This window comes from Marmota flaviventris, chromosome 1 (genome assembly GCF_047511675.1).
Source record: "Marmota flaviventris isolate mMarFla1 chromosome 1, mMarFla1.hap1, whole genome shotgun sequence".
Lineage (NCBI taxonomy): Eukaryota > Metazoa > Chordata > Mammalia > Rodentia > Sciuridae > Marmota > Marmota flaviventris.
This window is the reverse complement of record NC_092498.1, coordinates 136,030,290-136,043,651: the sequence shown is the minus strand read 5'-3', so window position 1 is coordinate 136,043,651 and position 13,362 is coordinate 136,030,290. Positions and strand designations below refer to the sequence as shown.

Sequence of the window (13,362 nt, the reverse complement as noted above, 5' to 3'; positions counted from 1 at the left end):
CATTAATTGCAATGTCTTTTTTCTTCAGTACTGGGACTGAACCTAGGGTCTTGCACATGCTAGGCAAGCACTCTACTACTGAGTTACATCCCCATTTCTACCTATTTATTTATTTTATGGTACTGGACTGAAACTAGGGGTGCTCAACCACTAAGTTAAATCCCCAGACCTTTTTATTATATACTTTGAGTCAGGGTGTCACTAAGTTGCCCAGACTGGCTTCAAACCTGAGATCCTTCTGCTTCAGCTTCCTGAGTAGTTGGGATCACAGGTGTGTACTACCATACACGGCTGCCATTATTCTTTATTGAGCACTAAATACAGACTGTGTATTTAACAGTCATTATCTCAACTGATCCTCACACCAACTCTGTGATAACAGATATTATTATATCATCCTTTTCCAACAATGCTCAGAGAGGTAAAGTGACATGCCTGCAATTACACAGCTAAAAAGTAGGGGTGTTCAGTCTAGAATGTATGATTCCAAAGCCTATCATAAATATTCCTTTGGTCAAGAGCAGACAGTTCAGGGCTGGGGCTGGGGCTCTGTGGAAGAGCGCTTGCCTAGCATGTGGGAGGTACTGGGTTCCATGCTCAGCCTCACCTAAAAATAAATAAATAAAATAAAGGTACCGTGTCCATCTACAACTAAACATATATATATTTTTTTTTCAAAAATAAAGAGTAGACAGTACATAAAATAATTTCTACCAGGTTTCGAGACCACCTCAAAATAAATCAACAGATAACATTACCAGGTGAGTAAAACTACCATGGCCAAAACTTTGATTGTTCACATTATATCCGTTCCTTTAGAAACATACCACATGAATAAGGAAGGCAACAGGATATGCAGTGTCACCCTGACTAGGTGATTTACCTAAGGTATGTGGATTTTCAAATTTAATTTCCTTGTTTTAAAAGCACTACACCCGGGCTGGGGATGTGGCTCAAGCGGTAGCGCCCTCGCCTGGCATGCGTGCGGCCCGGGTTCGATCCTCAGCACCACATACAAACAAAGATGTTGTGTCCGCCGAAAACTAAAAAATAAATATTAAAATTCTCTCTCTCTCTCTCTCTAAAAAAAAAAAAAAAAAAAAAAAAGCACTACACCCAAAAGAACAAACTACTGTTGAGAAATTTAAATTGAACTACAACTGTGGAGTCAGTCCTCAGGAAAAGGAAAAGGGAAAAAAAAAAAACTGCTAGTTTAATTTGACTTTCTCTTTAAATTATCTCCAGTTCTCAGGTAGAAGAAACAAGTGAGGCTGTTCCTAACAGCCTTGGAATCAAACCGACTCATTCCCCAGTCCTCTGGCAACTAAAAAGCAGTTTATTGCTATTAATGTACCACCAATAAAGCTACAGTATTCTGCTCTTATTGAAACACAATCGTCACACTGAACAAAGTAACTTTAGTCCGTGTTACACATTAGAGAAATATACCTATCATTTTATCATTAAATTAGAAAGATGCCCTGCTGAAAATCAACAAAAGGTCTCCCAGCAACTAAAAAGCAGAGAAACTAAGCAAAGATTTCCTTTCTTTGTAGACATGAAACTCTCAGTCAGTCAAGAAAGATGGATTTTGTCACTTATTATTCTCTAAAATGGAAAGTGCCACATGGAGACCATAAATGGGGTAAATTGCATCTCGGAGCCATGTCCTATGTGCCAAGTTACAAAGCCTGTGAATACAAGGGGTGTATTAATGGAAAGACTGATACCATCTTACTACAGTGGCCTCTCTGTGGCTCCAGACAATGATCTGTTGAGGGTTTTCCAGGGATTTTGAATGTGCAGCCTCCACACAAGCCCCCCTTTAAGGGGACTGGCCCAGGGCTGAATAATCCCTCTTTGGAAAGAAAGCCAAAAGCCCCCCACAAGGGCTTCTGGGGGAGATGCTCTGCACTGCCGGCGTGGGAAGGCTCAGGCTTGAGAGACAAAGGAGGAGTGAGAGGTGTCAGCTGGATCACCCTGGGCCACCTGCCTGGTGGAGACCCAGACCCACAGAACGGGACTTCCCAAGACACATTCCCAAACGGCTGAGAAAAAGAAGCGCCTACAGCAAATCCATCCGCAAGGCTAAAGTTAGTCACCCCTTAAAGCAAACCACACACAAGGTATGGAGGCAGATAAGCAGGACCGGACGGGCTCATGCCCTCCAGAGGCTGGGCTGGCCCCTGACTACCAAGGAGGGGTGAGCAGTCGGCTCCCAACACTCCCCCCCCCACCGCTTATCTCCTCCCAGAAACAGCTTCAGGAACCCACAGGGCAGGACGCTGCGGGGTAACAGTCACTCCAGGAGCCCACGTTCCCTTCTTCCTCCCGGGACAACGCTATGGAGCCAGGGACCCTGCCGCCACCCACAGGCACGTTCCCCGACCCGGCCAGGGCCGTCCAGGCGAAGGCGCGCTCGGGCGGCACTCCTGGGACCCCTCGGACCCGACGGCTCTCCTTCCCCGGCTCCGTCTGGGGCTCTGCCTCAAACTCCCGCCCGGCCCCACGGTCCTTCTCAGAACCCCCTCCCACACTCGGCGGCGGCCCCCGGCCCCGGCCTCTCCGCGGGCTCGGCGCCGCCGGCCCCGGGGCACCCCAGCCTCCCCACGCCAGGCTCCCCGCCGCGCCGTTCTAGGACCCGCGGCCACCCGCCGCTCGGCCGCGACCTCGAGTCCCCGACGCCCATTCCGGGTCCGCGTCCCTGCTCCCCACGCCCGTCTCACGCGCCTATTCCCGCCCGGGGCCCCCGTCCCTAGCCACCCCCGTCGCCTCCGCCCCGGGCCGGCGCTCCCCACCGAGGCCGCCTCACCTCCTCCATCTTCTGCACCATCTCCGTCAGCTGCCCCTCGTCCTCCAGCAGCTCATGGAGCTGCACCAGCGACAGCCCGGCGAACCGAGCCTCGCCGCCGGCGACCGCCATCCCCGCGTCTCCGCCGCCGCCTCCGCTGCTCGGCCGCCAGGCTGCGCCGACCGGAAGCGCCGCCCTCGAGGCCCGCCCCCCGCGGGGGGGCACGTGACGCCAGCCCTGTGGCGTGACGTCATCGCCTCTCGGGCGGGCGGACGTGACGTGGCGCGCCGCAGACCCGCGGGGCTCTCGGCGGGTGCTGGGTCAGCAACGCTTTGGGGCCTCCAAGGGAGGAGGGGCTCTGGGGCCCATCTGATGACGCAGAGAACGTGGTAATGATGTCATAGCGGCGCTGGTGATGTCATAAAGCCTGTTTCCTCAAGGACAAGGAAGAAAGCCAAAGAAAGGAGGCCGTGGGAAGTCACTGCCGCCGCTGTGAGCCCTGCCTGAACCAGGGACCCCTGAAGGCCAAGACAAGACTAGATGCCCTTTGATTTCTCGGAATTGCGGGGCTGCAAATCGTTCATGTAACAAATACTTATGGAGACACACAATTCTGAATAAAACAAAGAGGACTCCGGGGACACAAGAAACAAGTAAAATGAGCCCCCAAAAGAAATGGATGCTGAAAGAAGAGAATAATAAGGAAACCCTATGTACGGTAGGGTTACCTTTAGAGAGAAGTAAGTGCTTGCTCTCTCAGAGAAGGTGGCCGTCTAAGGAGATGTGAAGATCAAGAAGGAAGGAACCAGTTCATTCCATAGGAAACTCAAGGCAGCAAGTCGGGCATGTGCAAAGGCCCTTAGACAGGTTTAGCTTGGTACATTTGGGAAATGGGGGAAAGCCAGAGAAGGGCTGGAGCACTATGGGCAAGGACAAACCTGAGTGGCTCCTTTGCACCATCTCAAGATGCCCAGACATCCAGTGTACCTCAGTGTGCCCTTATGGAGACAAGATGATTTAGAACAGAACTGTTCAGATGCCCCAGCTTTGGATGCCCCTGGAGATCCAGAAGTCTGGAAACTTATGATCCACCACAGTTCTCACTGGAAGAGACCTAAGAACGTCTAATCACTCCAGCCCCCTAATTTTACCTATAGGGAAACTTGGCAGAAGGAAGTTTTCTTGTTTTTCCCCAAAATGAAGTCACTGGCAGGTCTCCTGGCTCCCAGTCTGGCGCCCAGCAAGCTGGCATCATACCACACTGATCTCGTCGCCCCGAACACAGTCGGGACATTCAGTAAGTGCCTGTTGGCTGACTGATGGGCTTTGTGCGTGGAGACGATGGCTTTCCGACTCCCATCAGTAGAACACAAGGTCTGCGTTGTCCAGCCATACATTTGGCTGGCTCTGTTGGTCTATTCTGTCCCTCCTGCCTCTTGCACCAAGGACTCACATTTATAGAAAAGTGAGGAAAGCTAGAGGAGGCATTTCATATTAGCTGTAAACAAAATGTTTTATTGAGTTCGCAAAGGGCACTCATACTTTTCTTCCTTTATACTTGGTCAAGAAAACTTACCCTGAGAAGGAAGGGACACAATAAATAGGGAATTTCATCTAGGAAGTTGAACTTATGGTCAGGGTAACAGTGTTTTGCTTTTTTAAAATCTTTTCTCTCCAGAAAAAGAGTAGACCTGGTAGACTTGTAGAGAATTGTAGCTCTTATCTCCAGGAAATTCTCACCTAGGAGGCTTAAGATGTCCAGAAAATGTTCTCAGTCCCCACAGAAGATGAAAATAAGATTTGGGGTCAGAGAACTCAGAAGGTTGAGATGATTTAGCTAAGAACATACCAAGAGCAAGCCTTCTGAATGGTACACCTGTGTACAGTGACCTCTCAAGTGCTAAGTTTAAATGATGATCAAATCCCAGCCTTGCCAGGGCCTCTTATAAAACTCTTCTCAAACCTGTTTTCTCCCACCAACCTATTCAAGTCACACACCACTTCCTTTGTGAAAGTGCAAACCATAGAACAAACCATAGAACAGAGCAAACCATAGAACCTTCTTGTTTTCTGCTGTTCTCAAAACTTCTTGTCACTCTTGAGAAGAAAAGAAAATCAACTTGATTCCTCATACTGATGTCAAGCCTGTCAGTTTAATGCATGGATGGACCTGTTTTTCCTTTTCTTTCAGTTGACTGAAATTTGGGTTTCTCTACACACCTATATGTCCTGTAATATTTGTGGGTTAAGCAGGATTTTGCTTTATGAATAAAGGGCAATGTATGTACATGCTAGGGTTTCTCTCTCAAAGGAACACTGTTGCTGTGTGAGCAACATATCTCCTGTTACACAATATCAGGAATTGTTTGGAAGGCTCGTGTGCACACACACACACACAAATAGGTAATCTTCATGTAGTTGAGCTGTATGATTTTTTTGCCTTGGAATTTGAATTCTTTCTCTGCTATGAACCTTGATAGAATTATTCATAAATGTTTTCAAGTTTGGGAGAAGACGTTGACATGATTAAAAGATTACTAGCACACACTAAGTACAGCTGTGTGTAGGCACTGGAGGAATTATTCCCCAAGGCATTGGATGGAACAGGCCGTGCCCCACTGGGACTCATCCTGATGTCACCACCATGGTCACTGTCATGTACTAACACCTGAATTCCCCGAATGACTTACATACTAGTCATCCAGATGGGAAAAGATGTTTTAGGCACAGTCCCCATTTTAGAAGGTAAGAGAAGATATACAAACATAAAACATCATTTTAATAATCATAGTTAAGGTTGATGTTATTTGGGTGTATTGTAAAAGTAAAGGATGCAGAATTTTGGTTATTTTGACTTGAGATTAGACTGGTTTTGTATATTAAATTTTCTTTATTAGTTTTTGGTTACCACATGAGGTTAGTTTAATGAACTCTTTCAGGCATACAAAAGAGCAGGGCACGATGGTGCATAACTGTAATCCCAGTGATTTGGGGGGCTGAGGCAGAAGGATCATAAACTCAAGGCCAGCCTCAGCAGCAAGAATCTGTCTCAAAACAAAAAGGACTGGGGATGTTCGGGCGTGGTGGCACACACCTATAATCCCAGCAGCCTGGAAGGCTGAGTCAGGAGGATTGCAAGTTCAAAGCCCAGCTTCAGCAATTTAGCAAGGCCCTAAGCAACTCAGTGAGACCCTGTCTCAAAACAAAAAATTAAAAAAGAGCTGGGGATGTGGCTCAGTGGTTGAACACCCCTGGGCTAAATTCCCAGTACCAAAAAAAAAAAAAGAAGAAGAAGAAGATAGGATGTAGCTTAGGGGTAAAGCACCCCTGGATTCAATTCCTAGTATAAGAGAGAAAAAAAAAAAAAAGCACTGAAATGCTCACCAGGTTAAGGAATAAACATCCCAGAGGGAGTTGAAATCCCTATATATCCTTCCTCCTCGGTCTTATTTCCTTTCTCCCTCTCCAGAGTGTAGCTATTCTCCCACTTCATTATTTTACCTCATATGTATATGTCCTTAATGGAAATAATACACATAAGTGGACGTGGTGGTGCACGCCTATAATCCCAGCTACTTGGGAGGTGAGTTAGGTTCAAAGTCAGCCTAGGAAATTTAGGGAGAGAATTTTTAAAAAATTAAGAAGGGTGTGAAAATACTTTGTGTACAACCAGTGACTTGAAAAATTGTGCTCTGTTTGTGTAATATGAAATGAATTGCATTCTGCCATCATATATAACAAATTAGAATAAATAAATGATTTAATTTAAAAAATAGGAAGGGCTGGGGTGTAGCGCAGTAGTAGAGCAGCTGCCTAGCATGCACGCGACCCTGAGTTCAATTCCCAGCACCACAAAAAAATCCCCCAAACTACAAGTATGTACATACATGTATATATGTATGTACATGCGTGTAGACATGTGATGTGATCTGTTGTCATATCTGTGGTCCGTTGCATACATATGTAATAACTTTCAGTCCTTTCTCCTGTTGATGGGTATCACAAGGTATTTATGTTTCTAGCTTTTTTTGACATGGCCAAATTGCTTTCCAAAGTGGTTGCACCGATAATTGTTGTTAATGTGGTGAAATTTATGAAACATAACACTTATTCTCTTAACCATTTTAACATGGTGTAGCCATTGTAACCATTGTTCGGCGCACAGTTCCGTGGTGTGGAGTGCACTCACGGGGCTGCCTACAGCACCACCCTCCAGTTCCAGAGCTCTTTTCATCTTGCAGGACTGAAATTCCCACCAAGTACTAACTCTCCCCCTCTCCTCCCAGCCCTGGTAACCTTGGACGTTCTGTCTCTGTGAATGTGACTACTCTAGACACCTCATGTAAGTGGAATCGTAAAGTATTTGGCGTTTTGTGATTAACAGCTGTCACTTAGCAAGTCTTCAGGGCTTTCCCATGTTGTAGCATGTATTTCATTCTTTGTAAGGCTGTATAATATTCCATCATGTGGACAGACCACATTTTATTATCCATTCATATGTTGATGAAGATTTGGGCTGTTTCTACCTTTTGTCTGATGTGAATAATGCTGCTATGAATATGGGTGTACAATTTTCTGCTCAAGTTTCTACTTTCGGTTGTTTTGTGTATGTACCCAAAAATGGAATTGCTGGGTCACAGAATATTTTCAACTTTTTGAAGAATTTCCATATTGTTTTCTGTAGCAGTTGCACCAGCAACGCACAGGATTACAACATCTCTACATGTGTGCCAAAACTTGTCCTTTTCTGTTGTTTGGTTTCTTGTTTTTTAATAACAACAACAGGGCTGGGGATGTAGCTCAGTGGTAGAACACTTGCTAAAATTTTGGTCCTGGGTTCATCCCCAGGACCAAAAAATAATAATAGTGATAGCTATCCTGTTGTTGTTTGAGAGGGTTGATAATTAGAGTTCTGTGCTCTAATAATTAGAGTGAACTTTAAAAATATATATATATTCATTCTTAAGTTTTAGGTGGACACAATATCTTTATTTTACATTTATGTAGTGCTGAGGATCGAACCCAGTGCCTCATTCATGCTAGGTGAGCGCTCTACTACTGAGCCACAACCCCAGCCCCTTGAACTTTTTTTTTAATATTTATTTTTTAGTTGTAGTTGGACACAATACCTTTATTTTATTTATATGTGGTGCTGAGGAACAAACCCAGGTCCTCGCATGTGCTAGGCAAGCACTTTACCACTGAGCCACAACCCCAGACCAAGATAGCTTTTCTTTATCCCTACAATCCAGGAAACAGGATTGATGAGAGTTTTGGCTGAATAGAAAAACAGATTCTCAGTTTATCGAGGATGTGGCAAATTGGTCCTGCAACAAAACTTTTCTTAGATTAAGACCCAGAATTGGGGCTGGGGATGTGGCTCAAGTGGTAGCGCGCTCGCCTGGCATGCGTGCGGCCTGGGTTCGATCCTCAGCACCACATACAAACAAAGATGTTGTGTCTGCCGAGAACTGAAAAATAAATATTAAAAAAAAAATTCTCTCTCTCTCTCTTTAAAAAAAAAAAAAGACCCAGAATTTAAAAATGACAAAAATAAATAATAATAATAATAATAATAATGGGAAGCAGGTAACTGATGGAGGTCAGAAAGACCCAAAACTCTACGGGTCCCCACCTCTTGATATTCAGTCCCTTCAGTGGTCCTTTCTCACATGTGCCATTGGTCCGTGGGACCAATAAAGTCGAGCAGAGCTGATGGTCCATCACTTTAAAGTCTGGGTCGTGAAGGTCACTGTGGCTTCTGTTTTGTGCTCCCCTCATGCCTTGCTTTGGGGGAAGCCAGCTGTTATTGCCTGGGTACATTCAGGCAGCCTTTGAAGAGGCCCAGGTGATGAGACACTGAGGCTTGTCAGCGAAATCCCAGATGACTGTGGTCCTGACCAAGAATTTGAATGCAGCTTCATGAGCCACCTGAGCCAGCCCTCCCCAGCTCTAGGTCACTGTCAGTTCCTGAACCTCAGAAACTGTGCAACCCGATTCAAAGAAATGATCAATATTTGAAGTGAAGGATGTGCCAATTACTCCAGTTTGATCATCACACGTTGTGTCATGTGTGATGCATACAATACCACACCTTACCCCATAAACATATACCCTGGCTTTAGGTATCAATGAAAAAAGAAAAGAAATAGACCAAAAAAAAAAAAAAAAAAGGCAACTAAAAAAGAGAAGAAAGAAACTGGGCTGGGGATGTGGCACATTGGGAGGATGCTTGCCCAACATGCGTGAAGCCCTGAGTTCAGTCCCCAGCAAAGCAGGAAGGAACAAGCTGTGAGATCAGTTGGGATGTTTGTTGTTCTGAGCTGCTGAATGTTGGGGTAATTTATTTCACAGCAACAGATAACTAATGCAGCATCTATGAGATGGTCATAAGAAAAATGGACAGCATCCAGATATATGCATGTGTGTATCTGTGTGTATATATACCACTGAGCTACAGCCCAGCCTCTTTTTTAAGATTTTTTGAGACAGGGTCTTCCTAAGATGCCCAGGCTGGCCTCAAACTTGCCATCCTTCTGCCTCAGCCTCTGGAGTAGCTGCGATTATGGGCATATGTCACTCTGTCTGGCTTCTTTTCTTTTTTGTTTTTATATCTTGGTACCGGGGACTGAACCCAGGGCCGTGGACTAGCTGAGCATGTGTTCCACCACTGAGCTACATCCCAGCCCCTTGATTTACTCTAAACTCCCTATTTCAGGGTCCCTGGAAATTTACTTTTCCAGTTTTTGTTGTTGTTTTGTTTTGGTATTAAGGATTGAGCTCAGGGGCACTTTACCACTGAGCAACATCCCCAGCCTTTTTTATTTTTCATTTTAAGGCAAGGTCTCACCGGATTGCTGAGGGTCTGGCTGAGAGCAGGAGCCAGAAATATGATATGCTAGACAGGCAGGGACCACCATTGCAACAAGTCCAAGTTTCTCATCCCAGAGAGCCCAACTTCATGTTCAAAGTATCTGCTGAGCCAGACAGCGCATGATCAACATATGACCAACATCCTGAGTGGACGCTGGACCAGATGACCAAGTGTCTCACTCTGATTGGATGTGGAAATTCCCCTCCCGAAAAGTCATTAATCATTAGCTTTAAATGTCACCTCCAGCAACACCCTATATGTATTAACCCCTAGATAGTAGGCCCACAAAGGCGCCCCTCTCTGGGGACCCTTTCCTTGTGGGAGCTCTGCTTCCTGTTTCAAAAATAAATTCTGTTACTTCCCTCTTACCCTCTAATGTCCCTGGGTCTCATTCTTTGGATCCACAAGAAAAGAACCTACACATCACTGTGCCTTACTGCTAGGTTGCTGACACTGGCCTCCAACTTGCAATCCTCCTGCCTCAGACTTTCGAATTACTGGGATTACAGATATGCACCACCACATACAGCAAAATTAATTTTTCTTGATGTGCAGCATCAGAAATTCTCATTCATTGCTGAAGGGAATACAAAATGTTCAGCTGCTCTGGAAGACAGTTTGGTTATTTCTTACAAAACTAAACATACTCTTACTATACAATTCAGCAGTTGTGCTCCTTGGTATTTACCCAAAGGAGCTGAAAACTTAAGTCCACACAAAAATCCACATATAGATGCTTGCAACAGGTTTATTCATAACTGTTGAAACTTGGAAGTAATCAAGATGTCCTTTAGTAGATGAATGGATTAAAAATGATGGCATATCCACATAATGGAATATCATTCAGCTCTAAAAAGAAGTAAGTCTTGCATTTGGTTCAGTGGCACAGCCTGTAATTCCAGCCACTTGGGAGGCTGAGGCAAGAGAATCACAAGTCCAAAGCCTATCTCAAAACCTCAACAAGGTCCTAAGTAACTTAGTGAGACCCTGTTTCAAAAATTAAAAAACAACAACAAACTGGAGCTGTAGCTCAGTGGTAAAGTACCCCTGGGTTCAATTCCCCACGTAACATGGAATGGGGTGGGAGGGTTCTTTGTCTTCTGAATTCAAAAAATGAAATCCTGACACAGGGGTGAATGCAAAGTAATAGAATTTATTAGCGTAATAGAGAAAAAAGGGGAGTTCCCAAACATGAGGGGACCAAGAGAAGGTGACAACGGGAGTCTGTTGTCTAGGGGTTTATATGACGCTGAGGGTTCAGGGGCTAGCTTCTGGCCCAACCCTGGGAAGGCACTGGGTGTCCACTGACTCTTCATATGCCCTTCGGTCCAATCAGATTTCTGTACCTAAATTTTGGAGGGGGTCTGGGTATCAGCAACAGGTGTCTGTCGTTCCCGGGGAACCAGCCTGACCTTAATGAAGCGTGGCTTGTGTCTGTAGTTTCTCAGCCCCACTTCACAGAGGGTCCAAGTTTGGACCCTTGGAGGGTCAAGTTTCTTTTGTGCCTATTTGAACCCTTCCTCTTGCCTCATTAGTAGTGAGAGAGAAAAAGAGGGAGGGAGAGAGCCACAAGAGCAACTGAGATCATAAAAGGACATGAAGGGAACTTAGGTGCACATGACTGAGTCAGAGAAGCCCATCTGAAGAGGCAATCTGAAAATGATGCCCTGTGACTCCCGCCATATGACATCCTGGCAAAGGCAAAGCTATGGAGACAGTAAAAAGATCCGCAGTGGCCAGGGGTTTGAGGGAGAAGGGGAGAGAGAAAGAGGGGGAGCACGGAGTATCTGCTACCAGATGCTATAATGGTCGATGCACATCAGTATACATTTGTACAAATCTGTAGGATGTAGGATGCCAGGAGGTGACTCTAAAGTACACTGGGACTCTGGGTGACCATGTTTGTCAACGTGTGAGAATTGCACTTGGGGGTGTTGGTGAGGGAGGGAACACGTGTGCGGGGGCAGGGGGTGCATGCAGAATCTCTGCCTTTTCCCTAGCATTGTGCTGGGAAACTAAAACTGCTCTAAAATTGTTGAATCTTCCAAAAATCGTAAAATTCTTTTGTTACTGTTCTGACATATTAAAAGAAGAAGGGGGTCTTGATCTTGTTTTTTGTATCTCTCACCAATAACATTCATTATACCATTATTTCAGGCAAACAAGGAAAAAGGAAAATAGGGGAGCTATTTTTACCCCTTCTGTGGATCAGCCAATCCCATTTTGCAGGAGGCAGGGCATCTCTGCACAGTGACTTAATGTTTGCTGCCCTTCCAGAGATTTCCGTGGTCATCCCTAGGAAGGACCTCACCAGTTTTCAAATCCCAGAACCTTGTTTTCCTCACCAAAAATGGCCTTTAGAGAGTGGCTTTACAATATTCCTTGTCTGGATACTGCAGCTAAAACAGAGAGGCAGTGAGCTCTCTGTTCTGTGCATCAATACATTATAATAAGCCAGACAATTTCAAGAATGTTAGGTTCCTGCATCAGGAAATTAATTCAGCTCTAGAAATCCCTTCCAACTCTGAGAACCACAGGGGCATGGTTATAACACCTGAGTGGCTTTGCACGTGGGTGGAACTAGAGAGACACGATTTCTAGGCCTTGGGCTTTCAAACTTTCTAGGTTGAAACCAGAAACTGAAACTCTCAAGGTGATACTTTTTAAAAAAGAAACTTTTTTTTTTTTTTAGAATTTTAATATTTATTATTTTTTAGTTTTCGGCAGACACAGCATCTTTGTTTGTATGTGGTGCTGAGGATGGAACCCGGGCCACACGCATGCCAGGCGAGCGCGCTACCGCTTGAGCCACATCCCCAGCCCTTAAAAAAGAAACTTTACAGATTATTTTTAGCTGTAAAAGTAATTTGCATCTTTCATTTCTCAACTGGGTGATGGGTTTATTATATTGTTTTCTATCCCTTTGGCAATTTTTAAATATTTTATAATAAAATATACAAATTAATTTCAAATACTTAAAATATTTACTTACTATGAAAACTACAACTGGGGATATAGCTCAGTGACAGTCTGGCATGCACAGGGCCCTGGTTTTGATCCACAGCACCACAAAAACAAAAAACCTGTGTAAACAGTAAAGAAATATATAGCTGAGCACAGTGAGGCATACTTATAAGTATGCTGTGGCTGTCGGACCCTCCACTGTCAAGTTACTCTTTCTTACCCTTTTCATATTGTGATCTTCAGAAGGAAGGTGCTGGGTGCAGCCCACACTGAAGGAGCAGGGCTTTGTGCACCCCTTCGTTTGGGGTACTGGGGAGGGAACCTGGAGCACTATATCACTGAGCCACATCCCCAGCCCTTTTTATTTATTTATTTATTGGCACTGGGGGTTGAACTCAGGGGTACTCGACCACTGAGCCACATCTCCAGCCCCTTTTTTTTGTATTTTATTTAGAAACAGAGTCTCACTGAGTTGCTTAGCAACTTGCTTTTTGCTGAGGCTGGCTTTGAACTCATGATCCTCCTGCCTCAGCCTCCTGAGCCACTGGGATTACAGGCATGTGCCATTGCACCTGGCCTCAGTCCTTTTTATTTGACAGAGTCTTGCTAAATTGTCAATGCTGGCCTTGAACTTGTGATCTTCTTGCCTCGGCCTCCCAAACTGCTGGGATGATAGGTATGCACTACCATGTCCTACCCTAGCTCCATTTTATAACTTTTAAAAATTAAAAAG

General features: G+C 45.1%; 1 protein-coding gene across 1 annotated transcript in view; it reads right to left on the bottom strand.

Moving 5' to 3' along the window:
• Positions 1–2,964, bottom strand: part of Vps37b (VPS37B subunit of ESCRT-I) — a 30,555-nt gene extending 27,591 nt beyond the window's left edge. The window contains exon 1 of the mRNA XM_027921346.2: positions 2,813–2,964. Coding sequence (XP_027777147.1) covers positions 2,813–2,923 — 111 coding nt within the window. The 5' untranslated portion in view covers positions 2,924–2,964. The remainder of the gene's footprint in view (positions 1–2,812) is intronic.
• Between the last annotated feature and the right edge of the window lie 10,398 nt (positions 2,965–13,362).